This window comes from Heptranchias perlo, chromosome 3 (assembly GCF_035084215.1).
Source record: "Heptranchias perlo isolate sHepPer1 chromosome 3, sHepPer1.hap1, whole genome shotgun sequence".
NCBI lineage: Eukaryota > Metazoa > Chordata > Chondrichthyes > Hexanchiformes > Hexanchidae > Heptranchias > Heptranchias perlo.
The window spans coordinates 34,920,931-34,947,137 of NC_090327.1; the positions used below are offsets into that span (position 1 = coordinate 34,920,931).

A 26,207-nucleotide genomic window follows, 5' to 3' on the forward strand; every position below is an offset into this window, starting at 1 on the left:
ACAGCTTGAGGTATTTAGTCAACATATAGTTGGTGCACTGAGATGCTTATTCATCAAGTGCTATTTTTAAGTTGCCTTTTCACTACTGGATTTTTTTTGTCTCTTTTCCTGTGAGCAACACTTTACAATAGGTTTATTTTGCTGATAGAGGGATAGAAAAATAAATGTTTCTTGACCTGAGTATGTGACATTGTGTTTGAAGTGTGGCTACAATAAGCGTGACAAGAAGCAGCCCATGTATTCAAAAATACAGTGATCACTGCAGAGTCTCCTACTCTAACTTAATTGTTCCCAGGACCTCAAAGTCAAAGCTCTCCATAGCCAACTTTTAATTATAGGCCAGTCATAGGGGGAGTGCCTCTCTCTCTCTCTCTCTGTGACGATGTGGAGATGCCGGTGATGGACTGGGGTTGACAATTGTAAACAATTTTACAACACCAAGTTATAGTCCAACAAATATATTTTTAATTCCACAAGCTTTCGGAGGCTTCCTCCTTCGTCAGGTGAACGGTATGGAAAAATCTCTCTGTGACAGCAGTGTATCCTTCCAATGGAGAGGGACCATTCTTTTTACCCAGGACTCCTGTTGATTTCCCAGCAACACTGAGTGGACTGTAGCCTACTTAAGGTGGTTCTCTTGCTCAAGGGGATTACTTTTTTAAAACAAGTATTCCCCTTGAACAAGGAAGCCACCTTAAGTGGGCTAAAATCCACCCAGTATTGCTGGGAAGTCAATACGAGTCCTCAGAGAAAAGATTGGCCCCTGTTTGTTTAAAACCTTTTTAAGTGGTGAGGAATTCAAATCAGGTTCTGTTAGGTTCAAAACCCAACACCTAACCACTGGACCAAACAAGACCTCAAAAACTCTGCTTTCTTCAGCCTTCTTACAACCTACGGCTTACAAAAAACAAATTTTGTGTCAACTTCTTGACTGGTCTCATTTCTCTTTTCAATTGTGCTGGTTTTCAACAACTTGGGACAGATTTCTGATTTAAAACATGCAAAGCAACTGGAGCGCTGTTCCGCTTAACACCGAGGTGTGAGAAAATCATGTTTAAGCAAAGTGAACAGAGCGCCGCACATTATTTAAGCAATCATAAAGCTGTGTTCATGGCAAGTCTGCAGCACAACATGGGTCATTTTGGTATGAGGCAAAACGAGAGCGTAAATCACCAGGCACACACTTCCTTTCAGATCCTTATTGTCTACTAGAACTTGGATGTTTTTGGTATTTCTATTTAAGTTGATGTCTACAATTGTCTTGACTGCACTGCAGCAGCTTTCATGCGACAAGGTTTAAGACTAACAAACTGCAGTGGAGGGGCACGGAAGAATATACCTTTTGCCTATCACAAGAATCTCAAGGAAAGTTGGAGATTAGATTTTCCTTCCCTCTAATAGGATAGTGAAACAAATTCTTGAGAAGATAGTTTATTTGGGATTAATTGGCATGTAAAAAGAATCTAGTTTGATATCTGTTGATAAGCAGGATTGAGAATTATTGAGGTATTTAACGACACTAATTGTTTCCACCCAGGAAATGTAGGGGAAGGAACTGACTATCCTCCTTGGGGGAGGAGGTAGCTCCAAGATGACACAACTATAGTTGGTTGGGAGTTCAGAACTAAGTCAATACTCCGTGGTAATCCAAAAGCTGCCAGCCAGGTCTGCGGCACTCCTTGCTGTTACTGCTCAACCAGTCAGCAGTGAGAGGTAACATTCGTCACTCAGGGCCAGAATTCTTCCCATTCAGCTCTAACCCCGCTGGCCAAAGCCCTAATGGCTAGGACAACAGCATGCATTTATATAGCGCCTTAAATGTAGGAAGATGTCCTAAGGTGCTCCACAGGCGCATAATCAAACAAAAAGTGATATTGAGGCAAAGAAATTAGGAGGGAGGACTAAAAACTTAGTCAAAAAGGTAGGTTTTAAGAAGGGTCTTAAAGAGGGAGAGGATTAGGGAGTGAGTTCCAGAGCTAAAGGCACAGAGGCCAATTGTGGGGTGAAGGGTATGGGAAATAAGTAAGAGGCTACAGTTGGAGGAACGCAGAGTTCATAGAGGATTGTAGGTCTGGAGAAGGTAACGCTGATAGGGTGGGGGGAGACCATGGAGGGATTTGAACAAAAGGAAGATAATTTTATATTTGAGGCGTTGGTGGACTGGGGCCCAATGTAGGTTAGCAAGCACAGGGGTGATGAATGAATGGGACATGTTGTGGTCAGCAGAATTTTTGGATGACCTCAAGTTTATGGAGGGTGGAAGATGGAAGGCTGGCCAGGAGAGCATTGGAATAGTCAACTCTGGAGGTAACAAAAGCATGGATGAGAGTTTCAGCAGCAGATAAGGTCAGGCAGGGGTGTAGATGGGTGATGATACGGAGGTGGAAGTAGACAGTCTTTGTGATGGAGATGATATGGGATTGGAAGCTCAGCTCAGGGTCAAATAGGACATTAAGGTTGTGAACAGTCTAATTCAGCCTGAGACAGTGGCCAGGAAGGGGGATGTAATTGGTGACGAGGAAACGGAGTGTGTGGCAGGGCTGAAAACCATGGCTTCGGTCTTTTCAATTGGCGGAAACTGTGGCTCCTCCAAGCCTGGATGTCGTACAAGCAGGCTGACAACATAGAGGCACTGGAGGGGTCGAGCGAGGTGGTCCTGAGGCAGAGATGGGTGTCATCAGCATACAAGTGGAACCTAATGTCATGTCAATGGATGATGTCGCCGAGGGGCAGCATGTAGATGAGAAAGAGGAGGGCCAAGGATAGATCCTTGGGGGACTCCAGAGGTAATGGTGCGGGAGCAGGAAAAGAAGTTACTGCAGCAGATTCTCTGGCTATGAGTGGATAGATAAGAGTGGAACCAGGCGAGGGCAGTCCAACTCTGCAGGACACCGGAGGAGAGGCGTTGGAGGAGGATGGTGTGGTTGATTGTGTCAAAGGCTCAGACATGTTGAGAAGGCAAGGAGGGATAGTGTACCACAGTCACAGTCATAGTGGATATCATTAAAAGAGTAGTCCTAGCTGAACAGGAACATTTTCTCGTGATTTGCTTTGGTAAGCTGCACAGTTTTAGGGTTAAACCCCAGCAGTACCCCTGTGCAAGCTTAGGCCTTGGCTCAACAACCTGCAGATGAGCTCTTTGGACTTGGGTAAGTGAGTTGTGTCTTTAATGGGGGGAAGAGTATGCACGTCACACAGGGTAAACAGAAACACCTAGTGCTGGGTGTAGGTTTCTCACTAACTTGAATTTGAGATTCTTAAACGTGATCATGAGTTACCGCCTGGCTGTTTAAGAAAGGGAAGGAATGTGTTCCTCAAAGCAGGGGATCAATAGGAGGCGGTGGGGACCAGTCCATGATACAATAATTAGACATAATGTCTGGATGGAGTGGGATTTGATGGGTTGAATGGAATGGATATATACTTGAAAAGGAAAAATTTGCAGGGCTATGGGGAAAGAGCGAGGGAGTGGCAACAGGGCATCTGAGACCTCAGTGAATGGAGGGACCAACAGTGTATCTCCTTAATTAATGAGATCTAAGGATTGAGAAAGAAACAGAAGAATGATGGAGAAGGAGTGAGAATTAGAGTCAAATCAGGTACAGAAAGGGATTGAGAAAAAAACAGAAGAATGATGGAGGAGTGAGAATTAGAGTCAAATCAGGTACAGAAAGAGAAATTAAGAGATACAGAAAAAAGAGACAGAAAGGAAATAAGAAAAAAATTTTAAAATTTTAAATTTGACATTTTTAAAATCTCTACCAACAATTTACTACATGCAGGAATGTGTTTGAACACTTTAAATTGTTCACTTTAGAATCATAGAAAGTTACAGCACAGAAGGAGGCCATTTGGCCCATCGTGTCTGTGCTGGCTGAAAAAGAGCTATTCAGCTTAATCGCACTTGTCGGGCCAGATAGGTTGATTGGCATTGCATTAACAAGTATCATGTTTTTAAATGGGTACGTATGCTTTTAATTACCAGAGTTAACTTTCTTTGGCGAGTCTAATGGGCAATTAATGTGCAAATCCAGCAAGTTCTTAAGATAACCCGGAGGTTACGGGTGTGATGCTGTTTGTGCGAAGCAAACGGTCGGAGCGGCATAAATTGACCAACAAGTTTCTGGAGATTCGTACCTCACGGTGTATCTCTTAATCCCCTGAACTTGCTGGCCGATTTGCACATTAACACGCCGTTATTTTTCCAGCGAGATCCGGCCCATTATCATCCCACGTCATCTGGTCCAACGTTGGAATGTTGGATGGCTCTGACCAACAGCTGTACAGCGCACTGCCCGATGAGACAGTAAACCTTACAGATCAGAAGGGTCCAGGTTGCATCCTTGGACTTTGGTGAATTAGCTGATCTCAAGGGCACTATACTTGGCCTCAGTGCCCCTGGGCTAAGGAGGAGGGGGGGGGAAATAACAATCTTATTTCCTGCTCCTGGTCACTGCCCTCCCCCAATGAAAAGTGGGCATCAGGTGAGGACAGGAAAAGGCTTGGTGCAACACCCTTCAGAAAAAACAGAAGCCTAAGCGAGGTAGAGGAGAGCAGCTCAAATCATACCCCAGTAACAGTCAGTGCCTTTGGGAGGGGAGACTGGAAACTGGAGGAGAGCGCAAAACAAAAGGTTAACTGAAAGTGAACCGTTGTAGCATATTTTAGTACAAAAACAAAATAAAACAATATTTGCATTTTTTTTTATTAAAAGCTTATTCCAAAAAATGATGATAGATTAAGAAATGTTCTTTGGTTCTGTACAATTCTCTAATTTTGTTTTACTAACACTTCTTAAAAAAAATTACAAAAAAAAGTCTGCAGATATTTTATTTATGTTCAAAAGAGCTATCCAGATGGAAACCTGAAAAAAAATCTTTTCAGTGATCAAAGGGAGAACAGGGCCTGTTTAGAGCCCTCTCAGATATAAGTTTTCAAATACCAGCAGTGTGCCCAGTGTCCAGCCAGAACTTAATCACAATAAACAAAACACATTTTTTCTTTTAAAAAAACTCTACACACAATTCTTTTGTTTTTAAATACTAAACAATCTCTCTGTTTTGAATAAAAAGAGTCTGTATTTAGTAAGAGCATATGCTCAACACAGCAGTGTTCTGGGGACACAGATTTCATTTCCCAACTCAGTTCAGAGTTCCTGATCTCACCAGCACTGCTGTGGTGAAGTGCAAAGCAGAGGCCAGGGGGACAATGGTAGAAAGGGAGGGAAAGATGGACAGCCATAGAAGGAAGAGAGAGAAACAGGGAGCTATATAAAGAGAGAGAAACAGGAAGATACATAAAGAGAGAAAGATATCAACAGAGGGAGAGGAGAAATGGGAGAGAGATGGGGAGTAAGAGCCACAGAGGGCACAGAGAGAGGAATGGGGGAGAGAAATATATACATAGTGAGAGAAAGGCACACACACAGGAGAGGAATCGGGGAGAATGAAAGAAACCCCAAAGGGAGAAACAGAAAAAACAGAATTAAATGCTAAGATACAACAAGATAGAGAGAGAAGGGGAAGAGAGGTTGAGACAGGAATAGAATCATAGAAAATTTACGGCACAGGAGGCCATTCGGCCCATCGTGTCTGTGCCGGCTGAGAAACGAGCCATCCAGCCTAATCCCACTTACCCGCATAAAGGAGAAACACAATGAGAAAAAACAGGAAGAGTCAGAGAGGTAAGGAAATTGGAGAGTAAGATGTCCCAGTGGCCAGGTAGCAGCAGGTCTCCTCCAACCTCTTGGCCACAGTTGGCTGCAACAACCCAGGCAAACCGGGGAGAAAAGGGACATTTATATACTCGCCCCCAAAAAAAGACAATGACCAATATCCTATCAGTAGTGTGATATGGGGCCAAATTTCCAGTACTGAGTTTCACCTTTTACAGTTACTCCCCATAAATAAGTGATGTCAACTTGACCGTACAACACCCTGTATTACAGTACATCCTTCAAAAATACATGCACAATAAATAGATTTTTTAAAAAATTAAGCACACAGCAGGTGACTAAAGAGTGCTGAGTGAGTTCTCATCAGAATGGAATTTAACTGCAAACTGTGCAATTCTTCCTCTTCCACTAATTTAGTAATTCTTCTTATCACATTTGAAAATTAACCATTTAAAAAAAATATTTGCCCCAAGAAATTATAAGTGCAACAAAGCTGAGCTCCGATGGACTGCTTCTATAATTTGACAGGGAAAACGGAGGACAGACAGATTGATGTGAAGCACAGTACAGGACTCATCCCTGATTACTGTTTATTCACAGCTTAGGCTGTCTGAGTTACCCACCCTCAGCTTTGTGGACCTTTTGCAGCTTCTGAGAAATCAGTGACTGGGAAGCAGGGATGAGGCTGAAAGGGGATAATCAGCTCAGCCCATACCATCCTGCACTAAATAGTATTCTCAAGCAGTGTAATCAGAATGCTATATTTTCAAACACGGTGAGCTAATAGGTCGTGTTTTGCATTATCTTATTAAAGTGAGATTCATCTGTAGCACATACCCATTAACTTTATATATGGCAGCAAAAATAAAATGCACATCGATAATCTCTTTATTGAACCTTGGTGACCAAGAGGGATTTCCTTCTTTAAATAACTGGCAATTCAGGTAGAGTGGAATCCTTTTATAGTGATCACTGTTTGTAGTAATGCTCCGTTGGCCTTCCAAAATGGCTTCCCATCTGATACTTTTGCAACTGTTAAAATTATTGCAATTCTTTATATAATCACCAGAACACAGAAGGTCAAGAGGAGATCTGGTGGCGGTTCAAAATTATGAAAGGTTTTGATAAAATAAATAGGGAAGAACTATTTGCACTGGTCGATGAGTCAGTAACCAGAGCACACAAATTTAACGAGCCAAGGAAGAAGTTAGGAGAATGCTTTTTTTTAATGGAATGCCTGATCAGAAACATTTTTCTGCCCTGAAAACTGTACAAATTAAATAGCTGAGCAGTGCTTCACTCAGAATACTGGTTTAGGGTCAAAAGTGACAAATGGAACAAAATAAATTTTCTTTTTGTAGCACTAATATTTAAGCAGCATAGGGGCTGAGGAGACTGAGCAGCGCAAGGGTAAGGGGAGGCTGAGCAGCGCAGGGGTAAGGACAGACTGATGAGCACAGGGGTAAGGACGGGCTGAAAAGCTGTTTAAAATCTCTGGTGAGTGCTGAGCAGTACTGCTAACTATAACAGGATTCCACTGTACTTAATAAGGTAGCAGAGAGTGTCTGAAATACACACAGGCCATCAGCATGTGTAAACAGGTTAATGTTTTGGGTGTAGACCATTCTATGAAGTTGGCAGATCAACTCTTGACAAGTGGTACCTCAGAGTCTCAGAAATCTTGGGTTTTGAATAAGGTATCTCGTGCTGCACTTCAACACGTCCCTTTTTTTCTTTGAGAAAGAAGCATTTAGTCAACAGTTGAAATGATCCTCACTTTGAGAAGGTGATGGCATTATAAAAATCATGAAACTGTCTTCTTTCTTTACAGACACTGACAGACCTAACTACGTATTTCCAGAAATGTCTCTTTTTAATTCAGATTTCCAGCATTCGCAGTACTTTCCTTTTTACCTAAAAAAAATGCTCACGGTCTGCAAGACTGCAGCTACATTTTAACATCTCTTGCACAGCCCTATCCTTTTTTAAACTTACTTAATGTACTTTAAAAAAATCAATTCATTACAAAAAAAATTAATTCTGTTAATTTAAAAAAATACCTTTGCACTATCTTCTTTGCATCACAGTTTACCTCTATTTCACATGAAGCAACGTTGCAAAACCGAATACAATCAGGCCTGATTACTAACCTTTGACCTGCTTGATAAGTCAACGTAGTGCTTTAGGGCAGATTTATTGTATCTGCACCTTGCAGTGCACAGTTCCGAAGCACTGTTATATAAATTATAAAATTATAATTTTGCCTTGTTTCCGCTCACCGACATAGTAATAGACCCCTAACATCTCGAGCAGATTTTCCCCCTGCATTCGAGCTCCTAACCATCCAGTGTATCACACCCCTAGTCACACAAAAACTTAGGACCATGATTGCTATTTTGCATCCATGCTTCTTTTTTGAGGTGGGGACTTGTTAGCAGTCTCTCAGTCCAATTTCTCCAGCACAGAAGGGAAGTAAACGAGGCTAAGCTCACTGCCAAAGTCACACACAATGGCGGCATTGTCCAGGACCAGCAACTGTCGAACAAGCTGCAACTCATTATTTTTGCCCAGGTAGACGGTCTGAAGTAAGTCCCCGTAGCCAATGTCCCAGAGGCTGACGCAGCCTTGACCCCCAGTCACCAGAAGGTTGTCAGATATCACTCCTAGACTGGCTCCGCAACCTATGTCCTGCAAGAAAATTTAAAGAGGTAAAGAACATAATGGGAAAAAGGACATGGAAAATCCACTACAGAGACAGGTTTTTAAAGACTCAAGATTTGTTTTTCCTTAGTGCTTCATTGAATTCAGTTATCAGTGGGAACCTTCTCTAAAAGTCCCTCTCTCTCTGAAGGGTGTATTTTATCTTAATATATTTCTTCCTATAGGATTGTGTGCTGCAGTGAATTAGACAATGGCCTTTGTTCCTGAGGCCTAGGTTCAAAGCCTAGTCCAGAGTGATGGGATGAAAATCTCTTCTATCTGCTAGCTGTAGGAGTTCTTATGTCAAATGAGTTTGACAATCTCAATTCAGTCCCAAGTAGGGATAGAACCACAAGGCAAAACTGCCCCTCATTGGCAGTCTCACTCAGAGAGGATGGCTGGTGTGGGAAGTGGAAAAATGTCATTGATTTGGGCCGATGTATGTCATCTGGAGAGAATAGAGGGAGATTTACTCTGAATCTACACTGTGCTATACTTGAATTGAGAGTGCCTGATGGTGATACATGTGCTTGAACTGTACAGCCTTCCTGTCAGTCACCCTGATGAGCATAAAATTCACAACAAAAGCATAAAAAGAATCAAGTTAAATGTTAGTGGAGGCGGAACCTGGGACATTGCTGAACCACAACCGATAGTGAAGCTGCCCCCTGAGCCACTGGGATGCTCAACACAGGACATGTATGTAACAGATTACACTGTAAATACCTCTATGATATGCTTCTTACATCGCTTGAATAAGCTGACCTGATCACTCGTGGGCATCACAAAGTGCTTTTATATCGCTCGCATTGCCGTCTTGCACAGCTGCAGCAAGTATAAGCTAGTCACCAGATTCATTAAGGCTGATGGCCAGTCTTCCCTACTGCTGTCAGTCTATCTGACCTCAGTAAATGCGCTGTTCTGATGGCAGTGTGATTCCTAGTAGTGACATGCAAATCAGGATTCAAGCTGCATAATTCGGATGTAAATGTACAAGACCAGAGCACTTCGGTCAGTCTCCTAAGACTGGGGCAACACTATAAAAGAAGCTAAAGATGTGAATTTTTAAAAAATTGTTCCCGGGATGTGGGATACGCTGGCAAGGGGCATTTATTACCCACCTCTAAATGCCCTGAGAAGGTTGTGGTGGGCCTTCTCTACAAACTATTGCAGTCCTTGTGCTGACGGTGCTCCCAATTTGGTGTTAAATAGGGAATTCCAGGATTTTAACGTGGCGACAAAGGAACGGTGATAGATGTCCAAGCTGGGGTGATGTATGATTTCAATGATATTGCTGCTCCTGTCCTTCTTAGTGACAGAAGAGGCTGGAAATTGCTTTCAAAATAAGCTTGTAGAGCTATAAGTTCTTCAGAACCTACTCTATTTATGCCAAACATCAACAACTAAGTGGGTGAACCAACTTCTTGAATAAATCATAAAAACTAGCACCAAGTCCCAGAGCAGCTGGAAGCAATGCTAGTATAACTGAGCAACTGTGTGATCTGGATTTTAAAGGTTTCTACTTTAAACACTTTCTGCAAACATTATCCAGTCACTGTGACATCTGCTGGAAGTGTGGGATGACAACAGGTTTGGCTTGGTTGTGATGCCCTTGGTTGTGATCAGTCCTCCAATATTCTCTGTCTAGACTCATGTGTGAAGAATGGCTACTTGGACAAGATACATGAGCGCTTACAGAACTGTAATCCAGCAAGCGTCTGCAGAAAAAGTGGAGACGAGAGAGGCAAAAGAGGAATCTTTGATGGAAAAACAATTGTAGTAATTCCAATGCTGTTCATTGGGCAGCACAGTGTTGCTGATTATATGGAGCATCAAAGCACTAATATGCACCACAGAATAATAGAAGCATAGGAATTGCTAGATGAAAACAGACCATGGTCCATCTAGTTCGCCTTCTACCATCCTCGTAGTCACATGATACAATGATAATGGAGTTGTTGACTAATTCTATCAATCAATCTCTATCAATTAGTCTACAACAGGCCCAGACTTCAGGTGAGGAAAACTCCCAGTGATGGACAGCTTTGGGAACCATAGGTCCAAAGTCACCTGTTCCTCCCAAGCATTCTACACTTACCACATGTTACGTCTCAAATTACTGGTATGAGATTGACAGGAAGTGGAAGGTCTACTTCACAGGGAGAGAAGGTCATCCTAGACTACTCTTGCATACTTCCCTGTGACGACAGCATTGATGTAGGTTTGAGAGTAGCCTATGCATCATCTCAGCTCTGGATGGTGCATTGTATGAGACTAGTTTGGGAAAGGCAAGATATTTTCAAAGGTTTTACTTTTAACAAAAAAATGTGGACATCTTTATATATAAAAAAAAGTCTTGTGTACAGTCTGTATTTCCTGCAATTGTCATTTAGTTCCTGTCACACTTAAGACATCACGCTTAAGTGTATCGTCTGACTCATCGTGAGCAACACCACACTAAGATCTGCTAGGAAAATGAAAATGTATTATCTTGTGTAGTATAAACTAATATTCTCTTTCCCCAATTCACAGTTTTTGCTACAATAATTAAAAAGGAAAAATAGGTTAGAACCAAGTTTCTGCCATTAGCGTAACTTGCAACTGGCCTGTAGTAATTACTACATTGTGTTAATTCAGTCCACTGTTTCTGTCTCTGATTCTTTCCCAGGGCTGTGGGTGGGCCTTGTTGCTTCAATTTAGGTTTCTCAGGAGCTAAAAACATATAGTTTTGGTTAACGGTTGTCCAGTCAATACAAACAAATGCCACTTCACCTACCTGTTGAATGGAGTAGAGTTTGATACCAGTGCTGCGATCCCATATACAGATCATATCATCCAGCCCACCACTGATCACACAGCTCGAGGTACAGATGAGAGAAACAATGTCACCACGATGCCCATGCATGTGACTCACACGGCTTCCAGTTAATACATCCCAGAGGCAAATAGCTCCATCTTGTCCTCCACTAGCCAGCGCCATTGTCTGAGGGAGAAAGAAGACATTTCAAGTATTGCGACTGAGTAAGTTGATAAAGCTGACTGGCAATCCTACAGACAGCACTGAGACCCCGATTACCTCACGCTGAACTTCCTCTACTCTTAAATCGTAAACAATTTTACAACTCCAAGTTATAGACCAGCAATTTTATTTTAAATTCACAAGCTTTCGGAGGCTACCTCCTTCCTCAGGTGAACGAGCTGTGTGATCAGTGGTGGGCTGGATGATATGATCTGTATATGGGATCGCAGCACTGGTATCAAACGATGATCCACATCGTTCACCTGAGGAAGGAGGTAGCCTCCGAAAGCTTGTGAATTTAAAATAAAATTGCTGGACTATAACTTGGTGTTGTAAAATTGTTTACAATTGTCAACCCCAGTCCATCACCGGCATCTCCACATCATGACTACTCTTAAATCAGTCCTTTCGGAGTAGAAAGAAAGTACCATAGCCTTGCCAATGCTGTGATTCACTCATAGCATACATGACTGAGGTGGCACAAGTCCTGAGGGTCACCACTGACCAGAAACTAAACTGGACCAGCCACATAAATACTGTGGCTACACGAGCAGCTCAGAGGCTGGGTATTCTTTTTTTATTATTCGTTCATGGGATGTGGGCGTCGCTGGAAAGGCCAGCATTTATTGCCCATCCCTAATTGCCCTTGAGAAGGTGGTGGTGAGCCGCCTTCTTGAACCACTACAGTCCATGTGGCGAGTGACTCACCTCTTGATTCCCCAAAGCCTCTCCACCATCTACAAGGCACAAGTCAGGAGTGTGATGGAATACTCTCCACTTGCCTGGATGAGTGCAGCTCCAACAACACTCAAGAAGCTCGACACCATCCAGGACAAAGCAGCCTGCTTGATTGGCACCCCATCCACCACCTTAAACATTCACTCTCTCCACCACTGGCACACCATGGCTGCAGTGTGTATCATCTACAAGATGCACTGTAACAACTCCCCAAGGCTTCTTCGACAGCACCTCCCAAACCCACGAGCTCTACCACCTAGGACGAGGGCAGCAGGCGCATGGGAACACCACCTGCACGTTCTCCTCCAAGTGACACACCATCCTGACTTGGAAATACATCGCCGTTCCTTCATCATCGCTGGGTCAAAATCCTGGAACTCCCTACCTAACAGCACTGTGGGAGAACCTTCACCACACGGACTGCAGCGGTTCAAGAAGGCGGCTCACCACCACCTTCTCAAGGGCAATTAGGGATGGGCAATAAATGCTGGCCTCGCCAACGACACCTACATCCTATGAACAAATAAAAAAAGTAAGGAAAGAAGACGAAAGGAGAGCAAGATATGATGACCCACTGTCATAAGATGGTAGAAACATCACCAAGTTTTCTTAAATGTTTGCAATTCACTGCAAGAAACTTAAACAAGTAGAAAGCTACATTTAAATTTATTATGTGAACCATGAGCATAAAGAAAACTTCCATTACTTGTGAGTGTTGGCAACCATCTTATGAGGGTAGATTACCATCATCCTTATTTTGTTCCCTTGCTGGTCCCTCTTGGGTCATGTAGTATTGAGCTCTCTTGCAGTTGTCGATGCCGTTCCTGGCTGCTTGCTTGGACACAAGCAAGAGCAGGCTGTTGATGACTCATTCTCTCACACAATCTACAAAGCAGTTGGTCTAAGGCTCCAGTGCAGTACTGAGTGAGTGTTGCATTGTTGGAGATGATGTCCTTCAGATGAAACATTAAACCAAGGTTCCGTCTGGCTGTTCTGTGAATGCTAAAAAAAAATCCAAGCCACTAGATTAGGTAGCTGTCCTGGCCAACAACCCTTCCTCAACCGATGTCAACAGAAATAGATTAATTGGCCATTCATCTCATCGTTGTCTGTGGGATCTTACTTTGTGCGAAATGGCTGCTGTGTTTGCCTAAGTAATAACAACAGTCGCTGCACTACAAAGAAATTCACTATATGTAAAGGGCATTGAGATGTTTCTGGCACAAAATAAACTATTACATAAATTCAAGTCTTCATTTTTCCCCTCCCTGCCGATAACTTCAGGCACTGAGCAAAGTTTGACCATTATGCGCCACTGTGCTAGGTGAGAGTTTTGACTGGTAAGATCAGCAGTGGGCCTCTCATTCATCTCCTGATTTCCAGCTCACGAATGTACTGGTAGATTCCAGGGGACTCAGGAGCATAGCCCAGGAGGAGCACAAGAAAAATTTTTAAAATGGCAATTCAGTCATGCCTACCTTGTCTCAATATATGTTGCAATTCTCTACATGTACACACTGTTACCTGGGTAAACATACGTACACATAGAAAGGAAGAACTTGATTTTATATGATGTGGAGATGATTTTATATAGCATTTATTACTTCTTCAGGATGTTCCAGAGTACTTTACAACCAACTAGTTACTTTTGAAATGTCACTTTTGTTTTGTAGTGTAGTCACTTTTGTTTTTTAGGTAAACACAGCAGCCAATTTGCACAAAGCAAGGTTAGTTACACAAACAGCAAATGAATGAATAACTAGATAATCTGTTTGTGGTAGTGTTGGTTCAGGGAGTAATGTAGGCCAGGACACAGGGAGAGAACTCTTTGTGATTAGTGCTATGAAATCTTTTACATCAACATGAGAATGGCAGATAGGGCCTCAGTTTAACATCTCTTGTGAAAGACGGCACCAATGCGGAATTCCCTCAATACTACTATGAAGTGTCAGCTTAGATTACGTGTTTTCGGAAGTGTTAAACCCATGACCTTCTGATTCAGAGGCAAGAGTCAAGAAGCAGGTATTTAGGCAAGGAGAAGCTCCTGACTTCATTTCTCTATCAAATGAAGATATTTGCAACAGTTGTAGAAATATATCTGTTCAAACAATATAGGGCTCCCAATCATATCATACAAGTGTTCAATTTTACACAGTGCATACTGAATTAATACCAGACTCTATCTGGATCACTAATGTTACTGTTGTCCTTAGCAAAGTACTTCGGTTGCATTTGACGGTACCTGGTCTATATAAACTGCTGTGATGCCTCCTGAGTGACCCTGCAACGTATAAAGGCAACAGGAGTCCTCGAGCCGATATATCTGCAAAAAGAAAAGCTTAGTGAGCAATGCACTGCAACAAAGTACAATCTGCTCTTCCGAATTCAAAGTTGTTTAATTCAAATTATCTTATTTTATCTAATTATCTAATTTTATATTTGCTGGACTTCAGCATAGAGAAAGGACTTTCACCGGACAACCTGCCATCTTCAGGCTCTAGATGTCCAGTATTTATCAATAGAAGCAAAGAATTGCACTTCCTTTTAGGTAAAGCAGCACATTTTGGAAATGCACAGCGAGTCAATCAGCATATGAAAGAGAAACATAGGTTGATATTTCTGATGGGTTTCTTCATCAGAACTGGCACCCAAAACATCAACCTATTCCATCTCCATTTAGATGTTGACGGAATACTTTCCTTTTAATCTATATTTTTAAATTTATATTACTAATAAGATCATAAGAAATGTTTGGATGAAGGCATCCCTTCGGCTTATTTGATCTCATCCTCCCAGCTTGCCAACTCTACCGTCTCTCCATTATGGCTTTTAATGTCGACCTGAATAGGCAGAAAGGAGTATCATCCAAAGCATGGGACATCCCACAATGCAGCACTAGAGGAGTGTCAGCCCAGGTTGTGCACTCAAGTCCTGCAATTACGCTTGAAACCTTCACCCAGAGGTGAGAGTGCCACCAAATGAGGCAAGCTAACACAATCATCACTTTAAATCTAATTGAATTATACTCACTCTGAGTGTGTGGTCCTGACTCCCTGTCACCACACGGCCAGCAGCTGCTTTCAGCACTGTGATGGGCTTTTGGTGAGCACAAGGAACTATGTGGGTCAACTGACAAACTATGATATCATCACTGTTGAAAACTGGTGATGATGGGATGCTGGTCCTGTTGGATGTTCCTGAACAACAAGTTAGACTAGAGTTAGTGCTCCAAGTATGGAACAAGAAAAGTGATTTAACAACTTGCATGTACATATCAACTTTAATATAGCAAAATGTTCCAAATTTCTTTACAAACTAGTTGGGTGAAGAATTTATACATCAAGCAGGAGTTGGGCAGTAGGGTTAGAGGAAGTAGCTGAAGGCACATTTGAAAGGTAGGTTTGATGAGGGTTTTGAAAGTGTACAGAGATGTGTCAAGGCATAGAGATCTAGAAAGGGAATTCCCAGAGCACAGGAGTGTAATGATTGAAGGCTCTGCCCCATTGATGGAACTGGAGGAGGGAAGTACATACAGAAGAACAGGGTTGGAAGAGAAAGAGTGCCAGCTGGGATATAGGGCTGGAGGAGATTTCTTGGAAATCACTATTCACTAGGTCTTCTGCAATTTTGCATCATTTATTTTAAAAAAGGGTTCATTAATTGCTGATCGGGCTTATTACATGATTAATATGCAAATTTTATGTTGATAGCTACTTACAACACTGATTTTAAAAAAACGCTTAGAGGACTATGAATTTAAGGAATGCGATTTTGAAAGTGCGTTACATGTCAATGAGCTGTTGAATAACTGGCCTGTTTTATTAATTGGCTGCATTTCTAATAACACATGCATCGTCACCCTTCAGTTCTCGGCCCTCTGTTCCTCATCCATTCAACCGACTGACCCTATTCCAGATTAAGTATTGCTGCCCATCTCCGGTAACCTCTGCTCAACTCTGGGCACTCCTAATTTGAACTTTCATGTGAAGTCTGCAGGCTGGATTGAAACTGCTCTGCAGTCATCATACAGCAAGCAATTAGGAAGGCAAATGGTATGTTAGCCTTTATTGCAAGGGGAATGGAATATAAGAGTAAGGAAATCTTGCTGCAATTATATAGGGCTCTGGTGAGACCACACCTGGAGTACTGTGTAGTTTTGGTCTCCTTACCTAAGGAAGGATAAACTTGTTTTAGAGCGGGTGTAATGAAGGTTCACTAGATTGATTCCTGGAAGGAGAAGTCCTTTGAGGAGAGATTGAGTAGAATGGACCTTTATTCTCTGGAGTTCAGAAGAATGAGAGGTGATCTCATTGTAACGTATAAAATTCTTACAGGGCTTGATAGAGTGGATGCTAAGAGGCTGTTTCCCTTGGCTGGAGAGTCTAGAACTAGGGGTCATAGTCTCAAGATAAGGGGTTGGCCATTTAGGACCGAGATGAGAAAAATTTCTTCACTCAGAGGGTTGTGAATCTTTGGATCTCTACCTCAGAGGGCTGTGAATGCTCAGTTGTTAAGTTTATTCACGACTGAGATTGATAGATTTTTGGACACGAAGGGAATCAAGGGATATGGGGATAGAGTGGGAAAGTGGAGTTGAGGGAAAATGTCATCCATGGTCTTATTGAATGGCGGAGCAGGCTTGAGGGGCTGTATGACCTACTCCTGCTCCTATTTCTTATATTCTTATACGTTTGACATCCCGGCTCTAAATACATTGTCCTACACACTTATCTTCCTCACTACATCCTCACTGTGTTGAAATTCAGTTATCACACTGCGGCTTCCGTTCCCATTCTTTCCTTAAGATCTCAAAACTGTGTAACTCCTTACCTTCCTCCTACAATCTACAGGATTTTAGAAATCCAAACTTGATGTCACTTACCTACTACAGCTTGATTTACTTTATCTTCCCCCTTATTTTTTCCAACTTTACCGGTATCCTACACTTTTGGCCCTGGCTCTTAGAATCATAGAATGGTTACAGCGCAGAAGGAGGCCATTTGGCCCGTCGAGCCTATGTCGGCTCTCTGCAAGAGCAATCCAGCTAGTCCCACTCCCCCGCTCTTTCCCTGTAGCCCTGCAATATTTTTCCTTCAAGTACTTATCCAATTCCTTTTTGAAAGCCATGATTGAATCCGCCTCCACCACCCTTTCAGGCAGTGCATTCCAGATCATAACCACTCGCTGCGTAAAAACGCTTTTCCTCATGCCCCCTTTGGTTCTTTTGTCAATGACCTTAAATCTGTGTCTTTTGGTTCCCAACCCTTCTGCCAATGGAAACAGATTCTCCCTATCTACTCTGTCGAGACCCTCCATGATTTTGAATACCTCTATCAAATCTCCTCTTGACTTTCTCTGCTTTAAGGAGAACCCCAGCTTCTCCAGTCTAACCACGTAACTGAAGTCCTTCATCCCTGGAACCACGCTAGCAAATCTTTTCTGCACCCTCTCTAAGGCCATCACATCCTTCCTAAAGTGCGGCACCCAGAATTGGACACAATACTCCAGGTGTGGCCGGACCAGTGTTTTATTATATCATATTATTTATTTTTAAAGCCCAGGATCCCGAATGCTTTTTTAACCGCTTTCTCAACCTGCCCTGCCACCTTCAGCAAATTGTGCGCGTATACCCCCAGGTCTCTGTTCCTGTTCAGAATTATACCCTTTAATTTATATTGCCTCTCCATTTTGGTTCTTCCTACCAAATTGATCACTTCACTCTTCTCTGCGTTAAATTTCATCCGCCATGTGTCCACCCATTCCACCAGCCTGTCTATATCCTCTTGAAGTCCATCACTATCCTCCTCACTGTTCACTACACTTCCAAGTTTTGTGTCATCTGCAAATTTGGAAATTGTGGCCTGTACACCCAAGTCCAAGTCATTATATACATCAAGAAAAGCAGTGGTCCTAGTACCGACCCCTGAGGAACACCACTGTATACCTTCCTCCAGTCCGAAAAACAACCGTTCACCACTACTCTCCGTTTCCTGTCACTTAGCCATTTTTGTATCCATGCTGCCACTGCCCCTTTTATTCCATGGGCTTCAACTCTGATGAGAAGCCTATTATGTGGCACTTTATTAAATGCCTTTTTGGCATTATACACCACATCAGCCGCATTGCCCTCATCAACCCTCTCTGTTACCTCATCAAAAAACTCAATCAAGTTGGTTAAACACGATTTGACTTTAACAAATCTGTGCTGGCTTTCCTTAATTAATCCACACTTGTCCAAGTGACTGTTAATTTTGTTCCGGATTCTAAAAGTTTCCACACCACTGAGGTTAAACTGACTGGCCTGTAGTTGCTGGGTTTCATCCTTACATCCTTTTTTGAACAAGGGTGTAACATTTGCAATTCTCCAGTCCTCTGGCACCATCCCCATATCTAAGGATGATTGGAAGATTATGGCCAGTACCTCCGCAATTTCAACCCTTACTTCCCTCAGCAACCTAGGATGCATCCCATCCAGACCTTGTGACTTATCTACTTCAAGTACAGCCAGCCTTTCTAGTACCTTCTCTTCATCAATTTTTAGCCCATCCAGTATCTCAACTACCTCCTCTTTTACTGTGACTTTGGCACCATCTTCTTCCTTGATAAAGACAGATGCAAAGTACTCATTTAGTACCTCTGCCATGCCTCTGCCTCCATGCATTGGTCTCCTTTTTGGTCCCTAATCGGCCCCACCCTCCTCTTATTATCTGTTTACTATTTATATACCTATCGAAGACTTTTGGATTCCCTTTTATGTTAGTTGCCAGTCTATTCTCATACTCTCTCTTTGCCCCTCTTATTTCCTTTTTCACTTCCCTCTGAACTTTCTATGTTCAGCCTGGTTCTCACTTGTATTATCACCTTGACATCTGTCATACGCCCCCTTCTTCTGCCTCATCTTACTCTCTATCTGTTTCGTCATCCAGGGAGCTCTGGCTTTGTTTGCCAAGGTTTCATCAAGGTTTCTTAGTAACTCTTTCCCGTAAGCAATTTTCATAGTCAAAAAGTATATTACTTATCTACAAGGAAAATTACAAATACTTTCATAGGGAATGAAATTTGATCTCAGCAAAACTAACAGTTATTGTTTTTCTCGATTAAACTATAGACTTTTTTCTTCCAACCAGATGAATGGTTACAATTTATAACTTTAATTTTGAGTGTTTGCCGAGAGATCTTATTAAGGTATGCAATATCAGCACCATTACCTTAACCCACTGTCAAAATAACTTTGTTAAGTAAATTCTAATAGGTTTGTTAGACTCAACCTTCTCTGCATAAACCTATGCTGTGTGGAATATAGCCTTTACATTTGCTCAATGTTCTTTAATTGCTTTCTTTCCTTTTTGTTTTAAAAATAACAAACTTTAATTTTAGATTGAAACAGTAAACAGAAACTGATATTCTGTTCAATATATATGTCAACATTTTAGGGAAATTCAAGAGGGAACTGGATGGAGAGGGATATAGATTAATTATAGTTTTTAAAATTTGGGATTGGCCAGATGGGAATACTGGTCTTCCTCAGTCACGGATATCCTCATATTGCAATAATGCTATAGATAACATGCAGCATATCATATAATCGTGCGGTCAGCCTATGTCTTTGAGTTGGATTAAGGGCACAATTGCAAGAAGGAAGGAGTTACGAAACAGATGTTATCAATTTTTTGAAATACTTATAAAACACAATTATGCAAAACATCCTTTTTAAAAAATAAATGTGATTGTTCCACTGCCATGTTAGTGATAAATTCTAAATCACATGCACGTTTTTAAAGAACATTTATTTTGTTGTGGTACTGAGCCAAACAGATAGATAGTCCCAGATTTGATTATTTGTAGTTAACTGGCCAGAAGGTACAAGCCCCAATTAAGCACATAATCTAGGCTGATACTCCAATGCAGCATGTATGGATGCTGGACTGATGTCCTTCTGCTGAGATACGGTCCCATCTGCCTGTTCCAATGACTCAGTTGGATATTAAAGGAACCATGGTATTATTCAGAGATGAGAAGAGAATTCTCCTGCTGTCTGAGCCAACATTCTTCTTTCAACCATATCACTACAGAAGTAGATTAATTAGCCAGTCATCTCATTCTCGGTTGTGGGATATTTATCAATGCACAATGGCTACATGTTTGCCTACATAAGTCGTCTTACAAAAAACATTATTTTGTGAAACGTCTTGAGAAGGTTTAGTGATTGCATAAAGGGCTCTGTAAATGCGGGCACTGTAGTGGTTTATAGTATTGGACTAACAATTCAAAGGTAAGTTCAAATTCCACCAATAGCAAGTTGTGTGTTTGAATTCAATAAATCTGGCAATTTATTGACTGGCGCCAGAAAAAAGTATCACGAAATCAACTGGTCTGCACTAAAAACCCAACTGGTGCATTAATGTTCTTTAGGGAAGGTAATTTGCTACCCCTACCTGGTCTACACATGACTCCAGTTCCAAATGATGTGGTTGATTCTTAATGCCCTCATGACAATTAGGGTTGAGCAATAAATGCTGCTTTTCATCCATATGCCACATTTACATATGGATGAAATCCCAAGAACAAATCATTTAAAAAAATATATATTTATTTGTTTCTTTCTTGGTTGGGGTATTGGTCAGGATGCTACAGTGCTGAGAATCAGAAATGGGAAGGTGAGGAGAGAGGGGTAATCTCCTGCTGATGAGGGCTTGGGTGCTTTATCTGATGAGAACAGGTTCAGGATCAGTTGAGGCACTCGCATCCCACATTGAACACTAAAATGGTATCTTGGACAAGGTGCAGAGCCATACAACTTCAGGAGAGTAGGGTCAGAAACAGGAGAGAAATATCCATTTCAAATAAATATATTTGACCTACCTCGGTACTGCAGCTGGTTAAAGGTTTTATTTGTGTCTAAACAATAGAAATCTAAGGAGCCATTCAATCTTGCAGTAACAATTCTGTAAGAGAAAGCTGAGTTACTTTACTGAATACAAACAGACATCTTGGCCTCGATATGAACCCCCCCCCACAACGGGTGGGAGGAAGTCGGGGGTGGGGGGGATTAAACCCTAAAATATGCGAAACGTGACTCCAACCCGACGCATATGTGCGAGTGTCCCGTCTTGGAGAGGCAGGACACTTCTTTAACATATTTAAATCAGGCTCCCACAGTGCAATTTCTCCTTATCTTGCCTCTGGTTCTAATGCCAATTATCTTAAATCTGTGTCCTCTGGTTACCGACCCTTCTGCCACTGGAAACAGTTTCTCCTTATTTACTCTATCAAAACCCCTCATGACTTTGAACACCTCTATTAAATCTCCCTTTAACCTTCTCTGCTCTAAGGAGAACAACCCCAGCTTCTCTACTGAAGTCCCCCATCCCTGGTACCATTCTAGTAAATCTCCTCTGCACGCTCTCTAAGGCCTTGACATTGTTCCTAAAGTATGTTGCCTAGAATTGGACACTATACTCCAGCTGGGGCCTAACCAGTGATTTATAAAGGTTTAGCATAACTTCCTTGCTTTTGTACTCTATGCCTCTGTTTACAAAGCCCATATGCTTTTTTAACAGACTTCTCAACTTGTCCTGCCACCTTCAAAGATTTGTGCATGTACACCCCCAGGTCTCTCTGTTCCTGCACCCCCTTTAAAATTGTACCATTTAATTTATGTTGCCTCTCCTCATTCTTCCTACCAAAATGCATCACTTCACACTTCTCTGTGTTAAATTTCATCAGCCATGTGTCTGCCCATTTCACCAGTCTGTCTATATCCTCCTGAAGTCTGTTACTATCCTCCTCACTGTTTACTACATTACTGAGTTTCGTGTCATTTGCAAACTTTGAAATTATGCCCTGTGTACCCAAGTCCAGGTCATTAATATATATCAAAAAGAGCAGTGGTCCTAATACCGACCCCTGGAGGATACCACTGTATACTTGCCTTCAGTCTGAAAAACAACCATTCACCACTACTCTCTGCTTTCTGTTTCTTAGCCAATTTCGTATCCACACTGCCACTGCCCCTTTAATCCCATGGGCTTCAATTTTGCTAACAAGTCTATCAGGTGGCATCTAGGACTCACAAGCACAGTGGCTAAATTGGCAGATGCTACAAGCTAATGAAGGTGGTAGACTCCAAAGCTGAACAGGATAAGCTACAGGAGGATTTGAATATACTTGGGAATTGGGCAGACAGGTGGCAGATGAAATTCAATGTAGAGAAATGCAAAGTGTTTCAAACGAGGACAAAAAAATCCAGGAAAGGACTATTATTTAAATCGGAAAAAAATAATATGCATTAAAATGAAAAAGACCTGGGGGTCCTTATTAACAAGAAATTGTAGCTACTGCAGTGAGTAAAGCGAATCAGATGTTGGGATGTAATAAAAGATGAATATTGGGCCAAAATAGTGAGGTAGTCCTGCCATTTTATAAATTATTGGTGCAACCGCACTTAGAATACTGTGTGCAGCTCTGGTCGCCACAGTTCAAAAAGGATACTGAAGAGAGTAACCAGAATGATTGAGCCGATGAAGGGATTGGATTATGAGGAGCAATTGTGTAAATTGGGTATGTTCTAACTGGAAAAGAGAAGGTTGAGGTGAAATGATTGCTGTTTTTAGGATTCTAAAGGGACAAGATAACGTAGACCACGACAAGCTATTTCACCTTGTCCTGAACAGTAGAACTGGAGGACGCAGCCTGCACTTGAAGGGAATAAATGCAAAACTAATTTGCGGAAACAATATTTCAGTGAATGCGTGGTCAATCTATAGCACGGGCTCCCTAGGGAGATGGTAGAAGCAGTTAGTATTTTTCATTCAAATGCAAATTAGATAGATTTATTTCAGTAAATTTTTGGATACAGCATATGAGTAATTTGAGACATGACATGTGGTAAATGTAGCCTGCTTGGGAGGAACAGGTAACTTTGGTTCCCAAAGCTCTCCACCACTGGGGTTTTCCTCATGTCATGTCTGGGTCTGTTGTAGACTAATCGATAGAGATCGATTCCAATGATCAGTCAACAACTTCATTACTGTATCATGCAACTACCAGGATGGTAGAAGATGAACTAGATGGATCGTGGTCTTTTTTTAATCTAGCAATAGCAATGTTCCTATGAATGGACCTGGTGCAATAAATATCGACTCTAAAGCTTTCAAAAGAGACTGGAATAATTTTGGATGCAGTGAGTAGAAGGATTTGGGATTTGGGAAAAGGAAAATAAGCCAGGTCAGATTCTGATAGGATGACAGAGACAGCTGGATGAGCTAGATCCCTTTATTTATTCCAATATACTTAGGTTCTGATGCCTCTCAAATACCATCAGAGTTTCAATGTCAACATGGTTTTGTCAGCTCAGCTTGGTTGGTTGGTTGGTTGGTAGTGTTCGTGCCTATGACTTCTAGCTCAGAGGTTTGTGGGTGCCCCATATCAGGGTTTGAGCACATAGTACTGCACTGGAGTTTCAGTCCAAATTAATGGAATGCTGCACTGACCGAATTCCTTGGGATGAGGCATTAAAACACAGGCCCCAAATGCTTAGATCCCATGGTGCTATCTGAAGAAGAGCATGGAGTTCAGGCTAAAGGTATTCCCTCAACCAATGTCACCAAAAGCAGACAAACTGATCATTGCATTGCTGTTTGTGTGATATTACTGTGTGCAACATGCCTGTCATGTTTGCCTAAATAATATTGCACCTCAAAGTAATTTACTGTACGTAAAGCACCTTGAAACATTTTTGAGAGACATGGTAAGGCACTATTTAAACACAAGTCTTTTTTCCAGTGTTCTGCTGAATCTATTATAGCTTTATGCCTATTTCCCTACATTACAACAGTGACTACTCATCAAAAATATTTCATTGACTGTGAAGCGCTTTGGGATGCTCTGACGTCATGAAAGCTGCTATTTAAATTCAAGTTTATTTATTATAACACAACCAAATCCAACCATTTTGCACGGATCTTTAAGATATGTGGTGGGTAATGGATGGAGTCAGAAAAACATTCAACAAGAGCCTGACAGTAAGCAGTGCTGCAGTCAGACTATCATGGCTCATACTCCATAATGCACCATCACATTTTTCATTTAGACAATGGAAATGTCACAAGATACTGCAGCACTTTCAATCCGATGGAACAGAACTGCCTGTGCTGGAGGATGGGTTCGGCTACACACTGCTGTTATAGCACACTGCTGGAACAAACATCGAATGGTATTCAGTAGGTTATCTAAAGATACATAGGGTAAATTCATGGCATATATCCAGTCTATTACCTGTTTGTGATAAAAGCCAGTGCTGTTATCCCGGACGAACCCTCTTCGTTACTACAACGCAGTGCTCCATCCGCAGCGTCCCACACCTGAAATGAGCCAGACTCAATTTATAAACAGTAAGACTGGTCGTGGTTTAAACAATATGTCCGGTTTTACTTTTGTTACTAAAATAGGATGGAGTTTTTCCGACTCCATCCATTACCCACTACATATCTTAAAGAACTGTGCAAAATGGTTGGATTTGGTTGTGTTATAATAAACAAACTTGAGTAGGCCCATGGTTTTTTCATGTCTCCAGTTTTCTCCCAGCCTTTCTGTAGGTGCTGACCCACGTTGGAGTAGAGTGCCATTGACATTAGACACACTCACCAACTGGTCATTTTTCACATTCAAGCCAAGACAGTAAGCATTAGCAAGCTATTTGCCTGTGGTAGGACATTTCAGGTAAACCATACTCTGTTCTTCCCGACATTCAGACAAACACATTCCAGCAGAAGTTAATGAAGCGCCACCTGATTTTCCTCTCCCTAGCCCTGGGGTGCTGAAGCTAACTACGTCACCCTGACTGCTACTCCAACTGAAATCAGTTAGCTCAGCACAGATCAGGGATCGAATCTGGGACTTTCCTGGTCTGCGTTTCCTAGTTCCATGCTGGTTGGTGCAGTTACCAAGTGTGCAATTGGTACTGGGTGTTTTTTTGCAGCCAAGGCTACAGATCACATTAGCTGCCAGAGTATTAACAATACATCCCTCCTTAGCTGTAACATTTAAATATGGTGTCGGCTGTATTCATTGCTATTTCAAAGCAAAACAATGCTTACAAACCAGATGTTTCTTCACAGCATTAAAGTTGTTCTATGCCTGAGATTGGTACTGTTGGTGTCACAGTTATTAATACTACAGTGCAAAATTACACTCGATTACACTGTACCAAAAAGTGGCAGCACACAGTTTTGCAATGAAGTATCCCATTGGTGAACTCCAAAGTCTAACCATGTAAATGCACTGCCCCAACACTACTGAATCAAAATGCTCACCTATACATACTAAAATAGGCCTGAGATTTTCCCCCTTTTAATAGTTCTTTTAGTTATTAAAACTGAACAAGGGAAAATAAAGCAATAGATTACATTAAAAAACGATGTCTCACAGTGTGTTTAAGGCAATAATTCAATCTTGTTGCTCAATTCATAAGGTCACAAGATAAGTTTGGATGAAGGCAGCCCTCCAGCCCATTGATCTCATTTTTCCACAACACTAACCCTATTATGTTCCTAGTAGTGTGCCACCTGAACAGGCAGACTGGACTTTCTGTTAATGGCTCCACTAAACAATGTAGCACTCTCTCAGTGCTAGAATATACTTTCAAGTTCTGGCGTAGGACTTGAATGCATATTCTAGCACTGAGAGATTGAGCCAAACTGAACTTTACAGAACTTTGTAGAACTGCTTGATTCAATTATTGCCTAATGTGCGTAGGTTGTTAGTGAGATACTGCATGTGAATTTGTCAAATGATGATTTTTGTCTGCAGCTAAAGATTATACAAACAGAACACACGACTTGAGCATCTGACACAAAATGCTTTGATATTTCTAATTCCAACAAGTCAAGCAATTACATTAGAGGTAACCGACTTTTGTTCTTTCACCTTTGCATTTTTGCCCCCACTTTGCAGGCCTCTTAACAATGTATGCCCTTGTCTGTGATCAGGTGAGCTGCAACTATCCACTGTCAATGCTACTTTCTGATCACCCATTAGGTGTGATATACTTGGTGGGGTCACTTAGCAATTTTATTT

General features: G+C 41.7%; 1 protein-coding gene across 1 annotated transcript in view; it reads right to left on the reverse strand.

Moving 5' to 3' along the window:
- Window positions 1-4,691: 4,691 nt before the first annotated feature.
- scap (SREBF chaperone) overlaps window positions 4,692-26,207 on the reverse strand; it is a 191,886-nt gene continuing 170,370 nt past the window's right edge. The window contains exons 18-23 of the mRNA XM_067978770.1: window positions 24,408-24,493; window positions 20,994-21,076; window positions 15,162-15,328; window positions 14,374-14,454; window positions 11,151-11,357; window positions 4,692-8,362 (exon numbers count right to left, since the gene is read on the reverse strand). Of these exons, the coding sequence (XP_067834871.1) occupies window positions 8,117-8,362; window positions 11,151-11,357; window positions 14,374-14,454; window positions 15,162-15,328; window positions 20,994-21,076; window positions 24,408-24,493 (870 nt within the window). The 3' untranslated portion in view covers window positions 4,692-8,116. The remainder of the gene's footprint in view (window positions 8,363-11,150; window positions 11,358-14,373; window positions 14,455-15,161; window positions 15,329-20,993; window positions 21,077-24,407; window positions 24,494-26,207) is intronic.